Source organism: Bos indicus, chromosome 9 (genome assembly GCF_029378745.1).
Source record: "Bos indicus isolate NIAB-ARS_2022 breed Sahiwal x Tharparkar chromosome 9, NIAB-ARS_B.indTharparkar_mat_pri_1.0, whole genome shotgun sequence".
NCBI classification, from domain to species: domain Eukaryota; kingdom Metazoa; phylum Chordata; class Mammalia; order Artiodactyla; family Bovidae; genus Bos; species Bos indicus.
The window spans coordinates 9,532,400-9,556,205 of record NC_091768.1 but is presented as its reverse complement, the minus strand read 5'-3'; the positions used below and the strand labels follow the sequence as shown (position 1 = coordinate 9,556,205).

Genomic DNA, 23,806 nt, shown 5'->3' with positions numbered 1-23,806 from the left:
TGACTGGGCACCGGGGCCCCCGTGAACCCCCACATCCCTACTTTGCTCTAAAAGCTTCCACTGTATTCCTATAGCAGTTCTCAAAGTTTCCACTGTGTCCTTATAGCAGCTTGCCTGTGAACTTCTCCACATCCTGATTTTTTTTTTTTTTTTTTCTTTTCAGCAAATGTTCCCTTGCTAGTCCCTCTTTCAGTATAACCTCGTTAGCTTTGGGGACACACCCCTGACTAGGCCTGGCCTTACTGGGCGGCATCTCCCCACCCCTTCCCTCTGCTTTGGCTTAAAGTAGCACCAGATGCCTCTGGTCCACTCCCTTTGCTTTTAGCCCTCACAAGGGCAGGAGGGACCAAGGCTGGCCCAGAACTCAGCCCTGGGGTGGCACTGAAGGGGCCTTGGGGAGTATTGACTCCCCTACAGTCCCGTCTTCATTGGGACTGTTGGCAACGAAGGAAAGCCAGTTGGGAAAATGAAGAGCTTATGGTAAGACTTTGAGATGGAAAGCAGTGGTGGGGAGACTGGACTGGGGGCGCTCAGAGTCAGGGGTCTGTGTTTTTACAGTAGTGGTAGCAGGCGAGGAGAGAGGGAAGGGAGGGGAGAGGAGGGAGATGGAGAGAGACGAGAGAGAGTGAGAAAAGAGTGAAAACGAGAGAGAAGAGAGACAGCCGCCAAAATGGAGAGGCAGAGAAAGAAGATAAAAGAAAGCAGAGACAGAGACAGAGGGGTAGAAACAGCAAGATAGGTAGGTATGGAGAAAGCGAGACAGGGAAAACCAGTCGTCTTGTGATCATTTTAGAATAGGAGTTGGGAAACTGAGAATTCATGAACTCTCTCAATTGAATTTAGTAAAGAAAATGGAAAAAAAATAAACTAGGCTGAGGACCAGTCACCTGCATTCATCAGGTGTGCCACTTTTAAAATCGTGACATAGTCCCCACCTGGAAGGACTCCTGTTTGAGACATTTTTCTTCTCTCCTCTTTAGGAAAATTCCAGTTCTCTTCTTTGTATGCAGTTTCCTGGGGACCTGGGCATCAGTGACTGTCAAGCGTCGCCCAAGTAAGAGGTCCCAGTTTCTCGATTTCAAAATACTACTTGTTCCCTGAAAGGACTGGGCAGGTCTGTGGCTGAGTGAGACAGCCAGGGTCCTTCACACCCTCCTTCAATCCTGCTTTGGCTGTCGGTGTATTTTATGGCCGTGTTCAGTGCTGCATATGGAGAAGTCTTGGCTGTGACCACAGTTGGGCAGGAAGCCTAACCTGTGTCTAGCCCAGCATCTACCTGGTTCAGATGGTGGTTGGTAATGTTAGATGGATGGGTGGATGGATGAATAGATAGAAGCCAATAATCTGAGGTCAGATGAGGTGTAAAGAGTATGTTTGATGGACTGAAATTGCAGGCCAAAGCTATGTAACCGGAAAATGCTTTTTCTGAAATCTAGGAAGTGTCTGTCACCAGGTGAGTCTCAGAAGGACACTGGGTTTGGACAGTTACAAGAAGGCTTTTGTGTTGTTGAAAAAAGTGGCCCTCCCTACAATCTTTTACTTGCTAAGAAGCACCAAATTTCATTCTAGGATTTTTCATCCTCCTTGTGATTGAGGGTTTAATTCACATGATTTCTTTTCTTCTCCTCACTACTCTTCCCCATTCTAAGATGCTGGTATTATTTTAGTTGGAACACTTATTTGATCTCAAGTGAAATCAAGTACATTCTCTCTATTTATGTAGGCTTAGGGAATCCTGAGAAATCCTCAGCTCCTTCCTCTACTTGACAAAGATTCTTAAGAACTCCACTCTTCAGAAGTACCATTGAATTGGCTCTGGATTCTCTCGGGATCTCTAAAATTTGTGGTGCTTAAAGCAATATATTCTAGCCCAAACCAAATAGGGTTCTGACACTGTGCCATTCAGAACATCATGCAGATGTGGTTCCAAAAAGAACAAATTCCAAACTTCCCCAAAGGGAACATTTTCCCAACACACGTTATTAAAGCAACTTTGTGTCTTCAACCCAGGATGGGTTGAATATGAATAAATTATAATCACAGAGTTGTAGAGTTAAAGCCAAATATACTACTGGACATGAAGCTGTTTAGTATAATATTGCACTTTAAGTCATTGCTCAGCTCTTATTATTATTGGTATATTCCTGTGATCTCTGTAGGGGTTGAGGGAAGATGACATGCTATCTCCTTTGCAGGGTTCCCTGTTAATTCAAATTCCAATGGTGAAAATGAACTCTGTCCAAAGGTCAGGATTGGACAAGATGATTTACCAGGTGAGTAGCAGTGTATCATATTGACAATGCAGGCTTTCTACAAATCTACCTGATACATCTTTTACTGGGAAAGGCTCTGGAGAGGAATGAAACTAGTCTCATTTTACTTTTATCTTATGTCCCCTTTCTGTAGGATTTGACTTGATTTCTCAGTTCCAGATAGATAAAGCAGCATCCAGAAGGGCTATCCAGAGGGTAGTTGGATCAACTGCCTTACAGGTGGCTTACAAGTTGGGAAATAATGTAGACTTCAGGATTCCAACCAGGTAATATAAAAAAATACTTGATTTAGTTACTAGCTTCAAACACAGTTTAAAAAATGAAAATCTATCCAATGTTAGAGAGTCTTTCCCAGCTCAATGTTTCTTGGATCATGATTTTATTTAAAGATGAAGGAATTTATTTACCTACCTATCTTTAGTGCCCAAATATGTGAATGCTTTTCATGTTTTCAGTGTGTAATTTACTTTCCATTCCAGGAAAAAAAATCACTGAGACTATTATACATTGATTCAGGACATGTTCTTATTACTTTGCTCTCTGTTTTTCTATAATTTGTCTGGTTTTTGCCTGAAAGGACCCTCTGTGAAAAGTGCCAGGGGTTAAGCATAAATTTAACTAGAAACCACCCAGTGGTTAGAAGGCTCACAATGGAGCTGTTCAAGTATCCCGGTGCTGAAATAGATCCACACATCCAATGCTTGGCTCCTGGCAGGACCCAGACAAAACTAAAACTAGAATAATGATAAGAGAAACAATGGCAGTGATAATACTTTAAAAAATCCTGTATCTCCTTCTCTGGAGCTAAGCTTTTTCTTCTTTAAATCATTTATAACCAAGATGTTTTAATGCATGTGTAGGTATTGAGTCATGACATTGTTATGAATGAGCTTCAGGGTTTTCAGCTTTATATTACCTAAATACCTTAAATGTGATGTTGATGCTGAATGAATGTTTTAGGTAAAAAATGTGGTTAAGATTTCTTTAGTATATGAACAAGAAAATTAAGACATCGATAGAAACTAAGATGTAAAGGTAAATAATGACTAATTAGAACAGCAAAAGAATATCATAGAAATGCTAAGTGTTAATAATAATGAAAATTTTGGTAAAATTAGAATAGTCTGATATAGTTCCAGATTGCATATAGAAATTCGTGTTTTGAACATATTATATTTTATAAAACAATAATAGTACACTGTATAAGCTCTTTTTCTAGATTTACTAATCAACACTAAATAGCATCCTTATTACAATTTTGTGGTGGGGACATTTTTATCCATATTTCATGGAAGAGCAAACTGAGGCCAGAGAGTTGAAGTTGCTTGCATAACGTCGCAGGGTGAGGCGGTGCTGAGAGGATTGAAATCCAGGCAGAGTTGATTCAGGGGCTGTGCCTTTAACCACTACTCCCCATAGTGACCCTGGAAACCAGTTGCCTTTGGAAAGATTAACATTTGGATTTTTCATATATTTTCTTTTCATGTACAGAAGAGCTGGATGTATTCTTAAATAAGTTTAGAATACTCTGATTTTTATTTCTTTAATAAAATAATTGAACATGACACCAGACCCTAATGCTGACCTTTCTTCTCTAAATTTAAGGTACTGTCTGGACTGTCATTAACTCTAAGTTCAGAGGTGGAGGCCACGCAGCCTTCCTTCCTCCCGCTTGTCTTTCTTGTTTTTATTTAAGCACCTAAAGTGGTCACGAAATATTTTTCATAGGCTACAACTAATGTCCCATAGTCTCTATCATTCTGACTCCCTGTCCGCACAAAGACTAAAGGCTCTTGTTTTACGTATTAAGGAAGAAGGAGGAAGGAAGTAGAAGAAGAGAGTAGGAGGGAAAAAAAAGGGAAGGAGGAGAACCAGGGCTGAGATGGATGGAGCCCCTTGGGCAAGTTTCTTAAACTGTCTTTGACCCAGTTCCCATAGGTTAGAATTAGGAATAACACTAGCAATGCCACTGGTTGCCATGAAGAGTAAATATTGCTCAACTGAGAGGGCTCCAGGAGAGCCAGGTGCACAGGGGCATTGGTGAAGTGTTGCTGTAATAGTGGAGAGCACTAGAGGGCAGAGGTGCTGATGCGGCCTTTTCCTTAGTGGACTCTTTCTTCTTAAGTTGCCCTGCACCAACCAAATGAAGTCGCTCAGTTGTGTCCGACTCTTTGCGACCCCATGGACTTAGCCTACCAGGCTCCTCTGTCCATGGGATTTTCCAGGCAATCGTACTGGAGTGGGGTGCCATTTCCTTCTCCAGGGGATCTTTCCAACCCAGGGATCAAACCCAGGTCTCCTGAATTGTAGGCAGATGCTTTACCATCTGAGCCACCAGGAAAGTCCAAGCAGTCCTGCTTTAAAAAGGCAGAAACTGGAATTGTTCTCAAACCACGCATGCAGTAGACCATCTTGACTTTTAAGGGGATTTCTGTGCTGGAGAATATAGGCTGATCTTCGTGGGAGGAAGGTTATAGCGCATGGAGCTAACATGATAGAATCATAATTTGTGGTTATTTATCTTTTCAATTTTTAAAAATATTCATAACCACATAATTTTGATGCTTTTAATTCTTTATTTTAGGCATAAGAGTTTTACATTCTCATCTCGTGCTTCAGATATGTTGTGTTTGTTTGCAGCAACAAATACAGTTTTTAGCTTTTCATGGGTTAAAGTCATAAACAAATGTTCCATGGTCCAAGGACTTCTTATCTTTTATTCAAACTGTATGATTCTCCTCTTAAGATATTCTGTGCAGATTGTAACATAATGAAATTAATCATTTATAGATTCAGCCTCTTTTAAATTATGTATGCTGTCAAGTTTGCTTATCGACATGCATAGCATATTTTCAAGAACAGAATCTTAAGTATCCAAAAAAGACAATGGGACTAACTGTTCTATGAATTAGACTTGTGAGAACTTTTAAATGGTCTTAGGTACATACAAGTAAATGTACGTATATAACCAATCTGAACACTAAAAGGAGTTTTCTCTTCTCATCATGTTTCTCCTCTTTCCTTTTAATGCATTAACTTAGTTTGAAAGATTAATAACATGACAATCTTGATTATATTGTATACACACATATTATATTCACATATATGGAGAGAGAGAGAGTTGGATACTCTTGATTTAATGTCCATAAATGGTTTTCTAGTGACCCCAACAACCTCCCATTAAAAAAAAAAAGAAAACAACTTGACCAAGTCAGAAGTAAATGAAGACATTTTATCATATCCTACCTTCAACATAATCTCTTTGCTTATTTAGCAGGAAAAATTTGATGAAGCACAAATTGGGAGACATCCCTCAGTTAACCTCCTAATGTCTTTGCAAAGGAGTCATGTGAAGAAGTTACTGTGACTTCTAGAATCAAAACAAATAGAGTTGTTTTCTCTGATGAAACTCTACAGCCTTCCCCAGTACATCTTTAAACAAATAATAGGTGACACATATAGTTTTTTAAAAGCCTAGGAAATTAATGGTTTAAGTAAGAGGAGACAAAACACTAGGGTTTATCCTTTTTCTTGGAAAACCTCACACCTCAACAATAACTATTTTTAACTACCTGCACCAATTCTTTAAGTATCCAGTTAAATTCACATCAATTATTGAAAAGAATACTCAAAAGACTATATCTGTAATTTAAATTGCAAAAATGCCAAATTTCATCATTGAATAAAACTTTAAAAATGTATCTCCTAGTTCTAAACTAATTTAGTTGGTTAAATGAGATGTATAATGTTCTTTAAGATTTTATAATTACACAGTAAGCAGTATCTTAAACTGTCATTAGTGAACCTCTTAGTTTAGAGGGCTCTCTGGAATAGGTACAGTCTGAAAAATCTTAAGGGAAATAACTTATATTAAAAAATATTGAAATATGTATGTTAAACATCCCCATCTGGGGAACATAGGATAGTAAATAGTTGCTGTATATGTTTTTTCCTCTTTAGCTCCAAAGTGAATCTTTTTAAATGTACATGTTTAAACCTCCCGTGCACATGACAGATATAAAATATATGTAGAGAATTGAAAGATTTTCAAAGAGAATAATAAGCATCTCCAGTGACCAGTTAAAAATAAAAGCTGCAAAGGAAATCCACCCAGTCTTATGAATAAAAGCCAGTAATGTTAGAAAACAATGGCTAAAAGAAGTACTTGGATGATAAGAGTACTCAAAAGAAAATTTTCCAATTTTTGTTAGTTTTGTAAAACTAACAAAACAATGACATTTGTTGACTTAGTTGACCCATTTTATTGAAGATTTGCAAAAATATTTGAAGTGAAAGAAGTTATATGTTTGCTTACGCTATAATAAAGATGATAAAATTTTATAGCTAAAGACAGAAAATCATAGCAAGTTGAATATTTTCACTTATAGCTAAATATTCTTGGAACTGAGGTATGTTTTGGTTTAGGAATTTCTGACCCCAACAATATATCTTAATGTAACTGGCATTGCACATATGGCAACACAATACATTTATATGTGTTGGGGCTTTCCAGGTGGCTCAATGGGAAAACAATCTGCCTGCAATGCAGGAGACCTGAGTTCGATCCCTGAGTTGGAAAGATTCCCCCAGAGAAGGAATTGGCAACCCACTCCAGTATTCTTGCCTGGAAAATCCCATGGACAAAAGAGCCTGGCAGGCTACCGTCCATGGGGTCGCAGGAGTCAGACATGATTTAGCGACTAAATGACCATGACCACCACCATATTAGTTTGTAATAAATAAACCACTATCCACTTAGATATTTCTTCTTATCTTTTCTTCTTTACACAGAAAGTGAAAAGTGAAAATGAAGTTGCTTAGTGATGTCCAACTCTTTGCGACCCCATGGACTGTAGCCTACCAGGCTCCTCTGTCCGTGGGATTTTCCAGTACTGGAAAATAGTACTGGAGTGGATTGCCATTTCCTTCTCCAGGGGATCTTCCCAACACAGGGATAGAACCCCAGTCTCCCACATTGTAGACAGACGCTTTACCGTCTGAGCCACTTGGAAGGCTTCTTTACACAGAAGAGGACTATAAACTGGAGTATGATCTGAAGGAAGGTTATCTGAGGCTTTGGGTCCTGGTCCATAACTGTTTTAAGCAATGTCAAACAAAATTAATTGGCATCTAGTTTACCTAAACTTCCCTGGTGGCTCAGATGATAAGGCGTCTGCCTACAATGCAGGAGACCTGGATTCAATCCCTGGGTTGGGAAGATCCTCTGGAGAAGGAAATGACAACCCACTCCAGTACTCTTGCCTGGAAAATCCCATGGACGGAGGAGCGTGGTAGGCTATAGTCCATGGGGTTGCAAAGAGTCGGACATGACTGAGCGACTTCACTTTTCCTAAGATTTATCCTTTGCTTAATAATTTCTCTATGCTTATGAGGACGAAAGTAGAATGATACAACCTTGAAGATAGAGATGTGAAGGTGATATTTACATTTACTAGGTCCTGATTTTTAAAAGTGTGGTCTTCTGCCTTGAGCCACTTGGTTTCAAGAGAAGACCACCCAAGTAGCTGATGCTGCTCCAGACAGCTGCCTCCAAAGATGAGGAGGGTGCAGGAGGGACACTGACGTCTTATTGCTGCCACTTAAAGCAGTAAATTAGGAAGGGGCCACAGTTTTAACTGGCAGATTGGGGAACAACTGGGTTGCAATAGAGAAGTAAGAACTGGTCACATTTCCCTTGTCCCATGTCCACTGACAAGCAACCAGCTGTCACTTTAACTTCATACTTTGAAGATCCTGGAAAAGACAAACATGCTCAGTGTGAAGGGACTGATCTCACATCTGCAAGTGACTGATACTCAAAATGCTTATGTGAGTCTAGGTTATATTTGGGGAGGAGAAGATCCAATTATGAAAATAACAAATAATCTTAACATGTTACATCAAAATACAATTTTAAGAACCTGCTTTAATTAAACATGTAAATTGGTAGAGCTGATTTGGATTTCAAATGTTCTCTTCTGTCATTTGTGGAAGAATGTGGCCAAGAACTTTGCAAGAATGTGTTTTTTGGCAGAATGTGTTTTTGAGGTGGGATTGCTGAACAGTAGCTCTTTAGGTAGCATAAATAGTAACACTGTTGAAATTATGTGGCATTTGGGGACCTTTCTTAGCTATGAGGGAGTTTTGTATTTAATGTGTATTTTAAGATGGAACTTTAATGCACATGAATGGACTTCAGTAAAGGTCTTTATGAACAGTCATGAAAGAACAGCTAGCACATGGATTTCACACTGTGGTGTTTCCGTAGGTCTGGAATCTAAAATAGCATAATTAGGAAATATGGTAATACACCTGAATACAAAAAACAAGAGTTATATTTACTGTCTTACAATTTTACTCAGGCATTTATATCCCAATGGGCTGCCTGAAGAATACTCCTTTCTAACCACTTTTCGGATGACTGGAAGCACACTTGAAAAGCACTGGAGCATTTGGCAGATTCAGGATTCCTCAGGGAAGGAGCAAGTTGGCGTGAAGATTAATGGCCAAACAAAATCTGTTTCATTTTCATACAAGGGGCTGGATGGAAGTCTCCAAACTGCAGCCTTTTCGAATTTGCCCTCCTTGTTCGATTCCCAGTGGCATAAGATCATGATTGGCGTGGAAAGGAGCAGTGCGACTCTTTTCGTTGACTGCAACAGGATTGAGTCCTTACCTATAAAGCCAAGAGGTCAAATCGATGTCGATGGCTTTGCTGTGCTGGGAAAACTTGTGGATAATCCTCAAGTTTCTGTTCCGGTAAGTATACAGTCATACACTAAGGGACATTAAGATGAATCCAGAATGGTAAAAATTAAGACCTCAGCATCTTTAAAAATCACCCAGATATCTTAAACAATGGGCAGTTATTCACTTTTAAAAGGTTTTTCAATCAGTTTTTTAAAACGTCTTTAATGCCTCTTTTGAGCGTAGCATGGAATGCGGAAGCAGAGCCAGTTGAGTAGACAGCTCCTGGTCCCAAGTAGTTGAAAGCCTACTTGGAAGATGCTACATGACCACCTGGAGCACCCAGAATCCTCTGAGGCAACCTGCAAAAACCCACACTGGTGTGATACATATTATGTATAAATAACCAATGGCCATATTCAAAGTAAGGTTAATATGAATGGTAAATTTAGTTAATCAAGAATCCCATTCTTCTCAGAAGCAATGGAGCTTGACATGGAAGGATTTGAATTGGTAAAAGAAGAGGAGAAAGTGCATTCTAGCTGAGAGCAAAAGAATGAGAGGAAAAAGAGATAGGAAATAAACCATGTTCACAGATCAGGAGCCTGGATAGTTGGGATGAAGTGTACATGTAAAAATGTGAGTATGTGTGTGAGGGGGCATAGAGGGGGCAGAGATAGTAATTGCAGCATGTGAGAGGTGAGGTTAGGAAGTCATATGGTATCTGACCCAGAAGATGTAGAAATGATGTAGATGGCACTGCTAAGTTGCTTCAGTCGTGTCCGACTCTGCGACCACATAGACGGCAGCCCACCAGGCTCCCCCATCACTGGGATTCTCCAGGCAAGAACACTGGAGTGGGTTGCCATTTCCTTCTCCAGTAGATGGCACAATATTTCGTGGTCAAGTCTTGCTTGACATATTATGAAAGCAAAGGATTTTAGAGCTCTGTTTGTGATTTTGCCGTAGAGACCTATGGACATAAAGATAAGGGATTACATAAAGACATGTAAACTTGTGCCAACTAGTACCATATAGTTCTATCATTTTGAATTGTTAAACTTGCACTGAGTTATCCTTTAAAAGGATATTATATAATATTACAGAAATTTAAAAACTAAATCTTACAGGGCAAGTGATCTTCTGGAAAAAACTAAAGAATTTAGAGCTCAATAAATAAGTGCTTGATCCTCTACACTCTCTGCTCTCTCTCTGGTACAGAGTTGTTAAATTCTAGTCACAGAACTCATATCGTGGAGTGTAGCAGGGGGTGACACAATGATTCTGAATGGTTCCTGCACGCTTCTCCAAAGAAGGAAAGGTTAGCGGGCATCTCAGTAATGGAATTGTTCAAATAACCTATTTTCAAGGGAAGAATTGTGATTAGTGTGAAGGGTAGTGTGAAATTTCTATATTCTGTGATGGACAGGAAGCAATTTATAACTGCCACATTACCGCTCTGGCTTGTAGACACTCGAGCAAGTATTTCTCCAGCTAATGAGTTATCACACCTCAAGTGGCTGGGTTAGAAAGCCAATGGGACCACTGGTGTGCCCTCTTGAAATTTTGTGGCAGCAAGATCTTTGCAATGGCACTGGGGTGGCCTTCAGACAACACAGCCTCTGCCATGTTTGTGTCACTCTGGACCATGAGTGAGGGGAAGGAGACTTTAGAGTGCATCCTCACTGTGATGAATGTCAATCAAGCACTTGTATAATTGGTTTAACTCACCGTTCTTGAAAAAATATGTCATCATTATAATTCTGAACTCTACATGCTAGGAAGCTATTAAGCTGTCTAATGGCCACAGCAGTAAAGTCGTAGGATTTATTAATTATGTTATAGTCTAGCCAGTCACAGCTAACTGTGGGTTATCCGCCAAGTATAGTCTCACATCATGGTGGAGAACAGTTAGGACCAGCTGTCTGTGATTTCATTCTGCCATGTGCAGGAATGCAACAAAATACCTGGCAGCTGGAGTTACGTTTGCTTTTGGTCCACCAAGGAGCTTTTCAGACTCAGCACTCTGTCCATGTTAAAAGTGTTTGCAACAGGCATGAACAATTTTTTCCTTTCATACTGAATTCTGACTCCATCACAAGGAACCACAAAAGAGACTTGAGCCTAAAGTCGCATTTAAGTCCCGTATTTGATGATGTGGTGTTGTGACTAAAATAAATCAAGGTTATAGGCCCTCCAAACCCTACTTACACCCAAGGATAGGCAGTGACAATCTCAACTTCAAAAGTGAAACTGAAAGTGAAGTCACTCAGTCCTGTCCGACTCTTTGTGACCCCATGGACTGTAGCCTACCAGCTCCTCCGTCCATGGAATTTTCCAGGCCAGAATACTGGAGTGGGTTGCCATTTCCTTCTCCAGGGGATCTTCCCGACCCAGGGATCAAACCTAGGTCTCCTGTGTTGCAGGCAGACAGTTTGCTACCTGAGCCATTTGGGAAGCCCAAAGTTGTCCCCAAAATGTATTCCTTAATTTGACCCTGTATAAGACAAAGAAGTAGAAGATTCTACATAAGTAAACCCTATTTATGTCTTTTTAGCATCTTCATACCCCTAATATACCAATTTAAAGTTTTAGAAGTGCTTTTTTTTCTCTCATTACCTTACTTTATCCTTTCAACAATTTCATAAGACAGCAAGCACAGATAGGATTAGCTCCATTTTTTCAGTTGAAGACACAATCTCACGTAGATTTCTTGGCCTGTGAGAAACAGTGTTGGGCGTAAAATTCCTAGTATTCCCTATTTTCTCTGTGCCAACTAACTTCCCTTTTGAGAAAAATAGAAATATGTGTAACCACATATCGTTCTTTATAAAGGATATCATCATTTTCATTTTGGAAGGTATTTGTGATTTGCGGAAGTTTTTTAGAATCTTCTTTGCAGGACAGATAAGATTCTTTTCTAAAAGAAGGAAGTTCACACAGTGGAAACATGTCCTCAGACATCGGTGGCACTCCTGCTCACTTAGTGAGCTCTCTCTGTGTGCCTCTGTCCTGGCGCACGGGCTGCAAGCCACAGGTCTCCTTCTCCCAGGTCCTGAGGGGTGAGTGGCTGAGACGGGTGAGCAATGATAATGGAACCTGACTAGGACCAGGAAAGTGGACGAAGGGACAGTCTCCTCACTCACATCAGGGCAGGCAGGCACAGGAGTCAAGTCCACGGCTGTTTCCTAGGGGAGGGGCCTGTGAGAGGAATTCGGGGGTGAACAGACTTATCCAGGATGAGATAAATCCAGTGTTCTAGGGAAAGGGACTCTCATATGGGAATTTCTGTGTTTATGAACTCTCCTCTTTTCTAGCTTCATTGATTTCCCCTCACTCCTCCTCACTTTTCTAGACTAATAGTCAAATACTCATGCGAGTCTCCAGACAAACCCAAATGAGTTGTCCCTATACTCTTGTTTTTATTTTAGTTTGTGGTCTGTGTTCTGCCCCCTTAGGCTGTAATCTGAAGTTGCTGGCAATTACTGGTCCCTTGGAAGACTTGCAGTGGTGAATGGTGCTATCTGAGTATTCGGAGGGGTAGGAGACATGAACTGCTGGGGCACTTCCCTCTTGATTGGAGACAGCAAATATTCAGTATTACTTGTGAGAAATTTTAAATTAAAATGAAATGTGCCAATAGCATGAAAGCGACAAGTTGCAGAGTATTTTTGCATTTTTCTTCATGAAATTGGATTCCTTCTAATCTTTGACACTCTACATGAATTGAATACTTTTTTCAGGATCAGCACTTGATTTTCTTTAGAAAAGCAAACATTCCTTCTAAAGGTATTAATTGATGTCAAAAGGTAGCCCTTGGAACTGCATAATGAAAATGCAGTGGAAAATGACATTTGATGGAGCGCTGAAGCTAAGAGACTCATTTATATTGCTCTTGTTTGTGATTTCTCCCAATCTAGCCCAACTTTTGTCTCTTTCTCTTTTCTAAATTGGAAAAGGGAACTAATTTCAGGAGGTTTCAAGACAGCTGTTCACATGCACAACAACTCAAACGCCTTCACATCATTCATGGTTATTTAGTAGGCTCAGAGCGTTTATATTTTTCCCAATGTACTGCTATAATACATGGTTAGTTTGATTTCATAGCAATAAATTCCATATTTTCTATTTGCCTTTGTGCCCATATTTTAGGTTGGTGCCATTTATTTCGCTGCAAAGCTCAGTTTCCTGGCATCATACCATAAAAGCATGTGATTTTATGGCAGGTTCTTTATTGTTTCTTGTCAGCAAAATTGCCCAGGAGAGTTATTTGGCACAGCTCTATTAGAAAACAAAGTTAGCCTTTCTACCTTTTCAGGATGTGCACTAGGGGTTTGGGCTTATTTGAAAGCCCAAATGATGAAAGCCCAAAGGATGAAAGTATATATGGCTTTATAAATACATGATTCAAATCCTTTATCTTATGCATATTTTGAATAAACCAGTGCAGAAAACATGATTAATCAGACAGATACAATGCTTTTAAAAGTATATTTCAAATGGGTTGCACTACGTTACTTTTGTTAAATTCAGAGAAAATATGATTAGCAAAACTCGTGATGCAGAAGCCACATCCTTCTCTCTACCCCACAGAATTAAATCATAGTAACTTCCCAACTGTAAAAACAAACAGAGCTTCATGAATGATAACATGGGAAAGATAAACTATGAGGTTGTGATTAATATCATTTCTGGTGTTTGAAAATATTATCGGAAAGTTATGTTTTTAGTGATTTAAGAAATGCATGATATCTACTGTACAAAATATCTAAGCTATTAAGTTTTCTTATTATGTTGCTTTTGACAGGTACTTTTTAAAAATCCTCTTTCAATTGAAAGTATTAAATACAAGAGAAATGATACTGTTACCTGTACATGTCCATCAGTTCAGTTCAGTCGAGTCACTCGGTCGTGTCCGACTCTTTGCGACCCCATGGACTGCAGCACGCCAGGCCTCCCTGTCCATCAGCAACTCCCAGAGTCCACCCAAACTCATGTCCATTGAGTCAGTGATGCCATCCAGCCACCTCATTCTCTGTCGTTCCCTTCTCCTCCCGCCTTCAATCTTTTCAAACATCAGGGTCTTTTCAAACGAGTCAGCTCTTCACGTCAGGTGGCCAAAGTATTGGAGTTTCAGCTTCAACATCAAAATACTTTTTATAACTCTTTGGTGTTGTGATTTGATGAGAATATTTTTGAATGCTGTTAAGTTTTTCGAGATAAAGCCTGCTACACTGGAGACCACATTAACAACATCAGCTAGATTTTCCACTAGGTGGCAATGAAACAAGAGGAACACACAGAAAAAAGAGCTGCTTGCAGAGGAGAAGCCATGATGGGCGCAGGTGCTAAGGATAACTAGAGTAAAACCTAAATGATGGCCAAACTTGCTTTCAATGGAAAACTGAAAATATGAAAATTTTTATTGGCCTCAGCTATGCCCAGACTGTTGCAACGGAGAACAATCAGTGTTATTAGTATTTCTATTTTTCTTAAAATGTATACAGGCTAAGAACATACAGAAATCTTTGTCATGTCTTCCGGGTGGCTAGAAGGCAAGAGATTAATTCAATGGCATTTTTACTTCCCTTCATGTCAGTCTCTGTGTGGTTAGTTTCTTAGGTTACAACCTGGTTTCCAAAGAATCCTGGTCTTTCAAAGATATACAAAACTAAGTCTATGTAGTTCAAACCTCTCAGTTTATACTTGAAAGACTTGAAACCCAGGCAGGGGAAGAGGCTTTCCCTAAGCTGTAATCAAGCCAGAAGGCAAATACTATCAATTCTTTCTTCATTTTTTATCAATATCTATGTGTACATTTAATATTCAACAACTACTTATTAAACATCTGCTAAGTAATAGGCAGAAATTGAAGCTACAGTGGTGCTTGCACTCATCCTAGGGAGAGGAGACAGAGATAGGTGAGTAAATGAGTAGATTTATATTATCACCAGGTGGTCATAAATGCTATGGAGAAAAAAAGAAGAAAATTGGAGTGCTTGGAGAGAGGACCTCCTTGAGGGAAAAAAAAAAAAACCATTTAGTAGAAACCTGAAGGAGCTGGGGGAGTGAGCATATATATGTGGTCTAGGGGAGGAGGATTTCAAGAAGAGGGAATGTGTTGGCTGGTGTTGGCTTTGTCCTCTGTGTCTGAAGCAAGCCTGGACACCAGCGTGTCTGGGATGAGATGGAGAGAAGCCGGCCCTGAGGCTGGAGAGGGACCAGACACGAGAGTGGGGAGCAGGTTAACACGCCGGCTTTCTGGCCACGTGTGAGATGGAGAGCTGGCAGATGATTTCAAACAGATAAATGACGTGTTTTCTTCTGTTTAAAACATCTCTTTGGCTGAATTTTGACAACGTATTGTAGGGGGAGAAAAGGACAGGGCATTTAGGGGCTTCTTAGGAGGAGACCCTTTTTTTGAAGTATAGTTGATTTGCATTAGTTTCAAGGGTGCAGTATAATGAGTCAGTCTTTTTTGAGATAGTTTTTTTTCCTCTATAGGTTATTATGAGATGTTGAATGTAATTCCCTGTGCTGTATAGTAAATCCTTGTTGCTTATCTACTTTATGTATAGTAGTTTGTGGGCTTCCCTGATAGCTCAGTTGGTAAAGAATCCACCTGCAATGCAAGAGACCCCGGTTTGATTCCTGGGTTGGGGAGATTCACTGGAGAAGGGACAGGCTACCTGCTCCAGTATTCTGGCCTGGAGAATTCCATGGACTGTATAGTCCATGGGGTTGCAAAGAGTTGGACACAACTGAGCAACTTTCACTTTCACTTGTATTATTTTTTAGATTCCACATAAAAGCTATGTTTATCTTTCTCTGTCTGACTTACTTCTAAAGCATAACATTCTGTAGGCCCATTCATGTTGATGCAAATGCAAAATTTTATTCTTTTTTTGTGGCTAAAATTCTATTGTGTGTGTGTGTGTGTACCACATCTTCTTAAGCCAATTGTCTGTTGATGGGCGCTTGAATTGTTTCCACATCTTGGCTATTGTAAATAGTGCTGCTAGGAACATTGGCTTTACATTTTTTTTCTGGGTATATACCCAGGAGTGGGATTGCTGTATCATATGGTAGGTCTATTTTTGCTTTTTCAAAGGAAACTCCATACTGTTTTCCTTAGTGACTGAGCCACTTTACATTCCTACTAACAATGTAGAAGAATTCTCTTTTCTGCACACCTTACCCAGCATATATTACTTGTAGACTTTTTGGTTGGTGATGGTCATTCTGACCAGTGTGAAGTGATATCTAATTGCAGTTTTGATTTGCATTTCCCTAATAATTAGTATCAGACTTTATTTTTCTGGGCTCCAAAATCACTGCAGATCGTGACTGCAGCCATGAAATTAAAAGATGCTTACTCCTTGGAAGGAAAGTTATGACCAACCTAGATAGCATATTCAAAAGCAGAGACATTACTTTGCCAACAAAGGTTCATCTAGTCAAGGCTATGGTTTTTCCTGTGGTCATGTATGGATGTGAGAGTTGGACTGTGAAGAAGGCTGAGTGCCAAAGAATTGATGCTTTTGAACTGTGGTGTTGGAGAAGACTCTTGAGAGTCCCTTGGACTGCAAGGAGATCCAACCAGTCCATTCTGAAGAAGATCAGCCCTGGGATTTCTTTGGAAGGAATGATGCTGAAGCTGAAACTCCAGTACTTTGGCCACCTCATGTGAAGAGTTGACTCATTGGAAAAGACTCTGATGCTGGGAGGGATTGGGGGCAAGTGGAGAAGGGGACGACAGAGGATGAGATGGCTGGATGGCATCATTGGCTCGATGGACATGAGTCTGGGTGAACTCTGGGAGTTGGTGATGGACAGGGAGGCCTGGCGTGATCTGATCTAATCTGATTGGAATAATTAGTGGCATTGAGCATCTTTTCCTGTGCCTGTTGGCCATCTGTGTGTTTTCTTTGGAAAAATGTTAGAAGACCTGAGTAGACCAACTCATTTTTTGATTGGATTGCTTGTTTTTTCCATATTGAGTTACATGAACTGTTTGTATATTTTGGATATTAATCTCTTGTAAGTTGCAGTCTTTGCCAATGTTCTTTCCCAATTTCTAGTTTGTCTTTTCATTTTATGTTGGTGGTTTCCTTTCTGTGCAAAAGCTTGTAAGTTTGATTAGGTCCCACTTGTTTTCTTTTGCCTTGGGAGGCTGATCTAAGCAAATATTGTTATGATTTTTTGTCAAAGAATATTTTGCTTATTTTCTCTTCTAGAGAAACCATGTTATGGTTTCAGGTATTATATTTAGGTCTTTAAACTATCTTAAGTTTTTTGGTATATGGTATGAGGGAATATTATAATTTCATTGATGCTTATGTGGCTGTCCAACTTTCCCAGCACTGCTTGTTGAAAATACTGTGCTTTCTCCACTGCATTCTTACATTCTTTGTTGTAGATTAACAGCTTATTGACTGGTTTATTTCCAGGCTGACTATTCTGTTACACTGAGCTTTGGGTTTGTCTTTGTGCCAATACAACACCATTTTGATTACTGTAGCTTTGTAATATAGTCTGAAGTCTGGATGGGTTATATCTCCAACTTCGTTCTATTTTCTCAAGATAGACTTAGCAATTCTGTGTCTTTTATGGTTCTGTATAAATTTTAGGATTATTTGTTTTAGTTCCATGAACAATGTCATGGGTATTTTGATAGGGATTGCATTAAACCTGTGGATTGCTTTGGGTAGTATGGCTATTTTAACAATATTAATTCTTCCAATCCAAGAGCTTGGGATATCTTTCCATTTCTTTGTATCACCTTCAATTTCCTTATCAGTGTTTTATAATTTTAAGAGTATAGCTCTTTCGCCTTCTTGGTTTAAGTTTATTCTTGGGTATTTTTTCTTTTGATGCAATTTTAAACAGGATTTTTTTTTACTTCCTCTTTCAGACATTTTATTATTAATGTAAAAAACAAAAGATTTCTGTATATTAATTTATATCCTGTTACCTTGCTGAATTCATTTCTTAACTCTAAAAGATTTTGTGTAGAGACTTTAGGGTTCTCTATACAGAGTATCCAGAGAAGGCAATGGCACCCCACTCCAGTACTCTTGCCTGGAAAATCCCATGGACGGAGGAGCCTGGTAGGCTGCAGTCCATGAGGTCGCTAAGAGTCGGACATGACTGAACGACTTCACTTTGACTTTTCACTTCATGCATTGGAGAAGGAAATGGCAACCCACTCCAGTGTTCTTGCCTGGAGAATCCCAGGGACGGGGGAGCCTGGTGGGCTGCCATCTATGGGGTCACACAGAGTCGGACACGACTGAAGTGACTTAGCAGCAGCAGCAGCATACAGAGTATCATGTCCTCTGCAGCTAGTGACAGTTTTGCTTCTTCCTTTCCTACTCAGATACCTTTTATTTCTTTTTCTAGTCTGATTGCTGTGGCTAGGGCTTCCAGTAATATATGTGGAATAGAAGTCATGAGAGTGGTCATCCTTGACTTGCTCCTGAATTCAATAGGAAGGCTTTCAACTTTGCACTTTTGAGTATTATTTTGGCTGTGAGCTTGTCATAAATGGCCTTTATTATGTTGAGATATGTTCCCTCTGTACCAAATTTGAAACACATTTTTTTTCATGAATGGATGCTTAATTCTGTCAAATGCTTTTTCTGCTTCTATTGAGATGATTGTGTTATTTTTATCCTTTGTTTTGTTAATGTGGTGCATTGCATTGATTGATTTGTGTATGTTGACCCATCCTTGTGACCCTAGAATGAATCCAACTTGATCATGGCCTATGACGCTTTTTATGTATTGTTGGACTTGATTTTTTAATATTTTGTTAAGGAAAACAAAATATTTTGTTTTTGTATATATATTCATCAAAAAATGGCCTGTAATTTCCTTTTTTGGTAGCATCTTTGTCTGGTTTTGTATCAGGGTGATGGTGGCCTCATAGAATGAGGTTGGGAGTGTTCTCTCCTCTTCAACTTCGTGGAACAGTTTGAGAAGGTATAAGTTCTTCTTTGTATGTTTGGTAGCGTTCCCCAGTGAAGCCATCTGGTCTTGGATTTTTGTTTGCTTGGAGTATTTTATTATTATAGAGTCTATTTCACTTCTAGTGATAGATCTGTTCAAATGATCTGTTTCTTCTTGACCTAGTCTTGTCAGGCCTTATGTTTTTAGAACTTGTCCATTTCTTCTAGATTCAATTTGTTGGTAATAACTGTTCATAGAATACTCTTACAACTTTTAGAATTTCTGCGTTATTGGTTGTTATGTCTCCTTTTTCATTTCTTTTTTGCTTAATTATGTCTTCTCTCTTTTCTTCTTTGTGAGCCTGGTTAGAGATTTGTCAATTTTGTTTATTAAGAGGAGCTGTTAAGAGACTACTACAGTAGTTCTGGCAGGGATGGTCTGGGGTTAGAACAAGCCTGTAGTGATGGAGGTGGTGCAAAGTGATCAGATCCTGATATAATATTTTTGGAGTAAAGCAAATGAAATTTTATGTGTAAGAGAGAAAGAATCATGCACAATTCCAATATTTTTGGTGTAATTGGAAGCATAGAGTCTCCATTTATAGAGACATAAAAAACCGTGGGGAAAGAGCAGGTATTAGTGAGAATATCAGGTGTTGATTTGGAATATCTAAGTTTGATAAGGAGATTGATACCTTAGTGAAGATGCTGAGCAGGTAGTTAGATATGTTCTGGAGTTCAAGAGATAGGTCCAGCTGGGAATAGAATTATGGGGGCTGTAAGTTTATATGTATTTAAAGCCATGGACCAAATGAGAGTTGAGTGTAATAGAGAGACTCTAAAGTTGAGGCCCCAAACGACCAACATTTAGAATTTACTGAGGTGAGGATGATTCTGTCAAAGAGACCAATACGAGCAGCCCATGGTGGAGGAGAGAGCCAGGATATTGTGCTACTTGGAAAGTTGGTGGAAAATAGTATTCCAGGGAGAATGGAAAGGTCAATTCACTCAAATGCTGTAGATGGGTCAAATAAGATGAGGACTTAGAGTTAGCCACTGGATTTAGAAACCAATGGAGCTGATCTTGAGAAAAGATCCACTGGAGTATTGGGAGTGAAAGCCCAGTCAGAAAGGGTTAAAGAGAGAATGGAAGGGAGAGGAATTGGAAGCAATGAACATAGACCACTCTTTCAAGCTCTGTATGAAGGGGAGAAGGAAACAAGATGGTAGCTGAAGGGGCATGTGGCACGAGAGGAGGATACTCAGGATCCTCGCCAGAACTCAGAGTGTAACTCTTCTTGTTATTCTGCTACGGTAACTGCCTTATGCCTCAAAGGACCAGCATTTATTACCACATCATCTCCCTCAAATGCCCTTCTATGGCAATCCACTCCAGTACTATTGCCTGAAAAATCCCAAGGACAGAGGAGCCTTGCAGGCTACAGTCCATGGGGTCACAAAGAGTCGGACATGACTGAGCGACTTCACTTCCCTCATCTCATCCCTGTAGCAAAAAATCTTTGATGACAATCCTGTAATTATCTACTCAATAATATTCAAATTATTTTCCTTAGAATTCAAGGAGGAAAATTCTTTGCTACAGCGAGTCTGTCCCTTCTCTCTGAGTAACTTTCCTTGTGCCTACTTATGGTCACCTCCTTCACCTTCCTGATCTCTGCTTAGGAAAACCTTACATGCTCTTTAGGTCCCTACTCAAGTATTCCAGATTATATGACCCCCCTTGTTGATGGCTTTAGCCAGAAATATATCTTTCTCATCTTTGTATTTATTGTCAAAGCATTTTTCAGCTTAGTGTCCTATAGAATAAACGTTTTGGTGTCTTCCATGGTGAAGAATGTGAAGCATATGAATGTGTTATATGAAGATATGTTGAGTTAAAAATGAACAAATGTAAAACATATTTAACCACATTCCAGCACTATGTCTGGAACTGCACGGCCTAGTCTACATAGACTTAGGGGGATTTTCAATTTCATGGCAACTCAGAGCCTCCTGCTCAGTTGCCAGGAAGCTTCACCTAGAGGAGTTCCCTTATGATGGCAGAAACCAACATTTCTTCATTAACTAAAAAGAAGCATGAAATCTGTGAATTCAAGTAATTTTTCCAAACCTTTTTTGTACTGTCTAGAAGGAAATGGCAACCCATTCCAGTACTCTTGCCTGGAAAATCCTGTAGACAGAGGAGCCTGGTAGGCTGCAGTCCATGGGGTCGCGAAGAGTCGGACACGACTGAGCGACTTCACTTTCACGTTTCACTTTCATGCATTGGAGAAGGAAATGGCAACCCACTCCAGTGTTCTTGCCTGGAGAATCCCAGGGACAGGGGAGCCTGGTGGGCTGCCGTCTATGGGGTCGCACAGAGTCAGACACGACTGAAGCGACTTAGCAGCAGCAGCAGCAGACAAATGAAACATATCTCATATTTAAGAATTTATCTTTGAAGAGCTAGGTTTTAGGCATTGTATATAAAATTCAATAATTCAGTTTGCAAAAAAAATTAAGCCTTGTTCCATTCTCCTTAATATTGAGCTAAGTCCCATAGCTTGTCATTAGAATTCTCTTTCAGGAGGAAAAGATAGTTGTCTGCTATTAGTTTTTATTTAATTTTTATGAAAGGCCTAAGTACTTTATTAATATTTATTGATAGCCTAGAAAAATAAGTAAAAATCTCTAGCCCTAATAAGAGTTAAGAGTTGGGGCCAAAATTCCATGTTTTAATGTGTTGTCCTCTGGACCCTACTCTAGCTTAGGGGATCGAATTACACCTTTTATGGAAAAGAATTGGGTAATGATGAATTTGGGCTGGTGTAAGGTAGCTTACACTCACACAATTATTTTTCTTGAAACAATGCAGAAAAATTTTATGTTGAGAAAGATAGGTTGGCCTAGGGCACTTTATGTTCTGCTTAACAGATTTATAAAAAACATTTTACTTTTTATTTCTCTTCTAGAATTTTTTCTCAAGTGTCACATACTGTAATTCCATTGTGGAAAGGAAAATATCTGTGGTTTCTCTAGAATATTTCTTTAGTGCTTGGCTTCTACTGGGACTTCAAAAGTAAAAGACTAAATTAAAATATTTATCACACATATTTCATCCATGGGTATTCAAAGAGAAGAATGATTGCAGGTTTGAAAATGAGATGTGTGGAAATCAACATTTTAGATGTATAATGAAAGTGACTTTTACCAGGACACTCTGCCAATCCGCCTTCAAAATAATTAACATGGAAATTGGAATTAATATTGCATGCCCCCAAACAGTTATTGTATAGTGCGTAGGTGGTGGTTATGTGGAAGCAGAGATGTGTTCAGAAACCTCTGACCTGGCTGGCACTCTGTCACAACCTGCCTGTATTCACAGATGAATTCCATTTCATTCCCTTTTATCCTGCATCACAACTGCCCCGGGCATACTTACACAGCTGTACCCATTTATCCAGAGAAGATTACACTTCTGAGAAAATAGCTTAATGAATTATTTTGCATTTGCAAGAAGTAACTTAAATGAACTATCTGTATAAAGGATATAGATTTCTTGGTTAGTCATATAATTAAACTTTCTCAAGGTGTTTAAGGTATGAATTATTTTTGAGAATCAAAATATCACATGCATACAGTGAATGCCGGTTTGGTATCAATTTCCGAAGGACTTAGTGAATAACATAGTATGAGTGGTCTCTTCTATTTTGAGAGTTAGGGATGGGGAGACACCTTTTCTTATTTTGGTAAAATACTTATCTGGTCATTAAGGAAGAAAAATCATGTTTCTTATATGTCATATTTTGTCATATACGTGAATATGTAACTGCATATAGAAGCAGCCGCTAATTTGAGGAGCAACAGCAGAAATTTTGTTTCTGGATATATTTCTATAAGAAGCATGCAAATAGGGAATTTTTTTGTCTTATGGAAATTTCTTAGTCTAGTTCTGAAGTTTTCTAGTACCTGTTGGAAACAAATTCATGCAGTTTTTATTTCTAGATCTGTCTTTTCTATTCATCTTTAATGCAAATGTTCAATCACTAAGTGCTGGGGTTACCTGCTTGAAAAATCATACTTCATTCTGGAGATAGGATGTGTTCTCCCGGGAGGCTGACCTTATTTTCAAGTCAGGCACATTTGGAATTCCAGTTCTGACATTTACTAGCTATGTGACCTGTGGCAAATGATTTAACCTCTCTGAGCCCCTTTACCCATATATGACTGGCCTCCAAGAGCTGTTGGAGGTGGTGCCTCATGTTTAGCAATCATTAAGGGAAAGGCTGGTCCATTCTTTCTTTTATCTTCCTTTTAAAGTTTCCACTGCAGTTTAGAACAGAACCAAAATAAAATCCCTCCCAAGCAAACAAGACTATTCTGATTAAAAATAAAGTGTTTAATTAAAGTGATTCCTTAGCTGCAGGATACTGTGTGGTTTAGAACACAGTTCCTTTGTAGGATGTCAATATGCTATTGTAAAATAATTCACATCAAGAATACACAACTGTGTATGCTAATCTGTCATCGTTTTCATACAATTTTTAGATACCTTTCCATCTCAAAATATGTCTTGATTTAGCTTTCTTTTCATCCCAATTAATTCATTTTCCTAGTTGTCCACATTTTCTGGAGAAAAGGCATGGGAGGGTTGAGGGAAACAAGAAAAACAGGAAGAGGAGAACTCCAGGGCAATTAGAATCATGTGAGAAGGGGCATAAGCGTGGGAACGTCAAAGCTTCATGTCTTATTTTCACCCCTTTATAAAATGAAAAGCCTCCTTTTGTTTAACTCTCCCTTCCTCTGTGGGTAGAAGGGAAGGGAGTTCATCTTTCATTCTTTTCAAACTTCCCTTGGGTACACCAATCTTTTTATACCTTCTTGCTTGAGGCTTTC

The 23,806-nt window shown here is 39.2% G+C and overlaps 1 protein-coding gene across 1 annotated transcript in view; it reads left to right on the top strand.

Moving 5' to 3' along the window:
- The first annotated feature begins 433 nt into the window (after positions 1–433).
- The window catches only part of COL9A1 (collagen type IX alpha 1 chain), a 90,085-nt gene continuing 66,712 nt past the window's right edge, over positions 434–23,806 (top strand). Inside the window, 5 exon segments of the mRNA XM_070795675.1 lie at positions 434–480; positions 981–1,054; positions 2,196–2,273; positions 2,407–2,539; positions 8,636–9,032. Of these exon segments, the coding sequence (XP_070651776.1) occupies positions 467–480; positions 981–1,054; positions 2,196–2,273; positions 2,407–2,539; positions 8,636–9,032 (696 nt within the window). The 5' untranslated portion in view covers positions 434–466.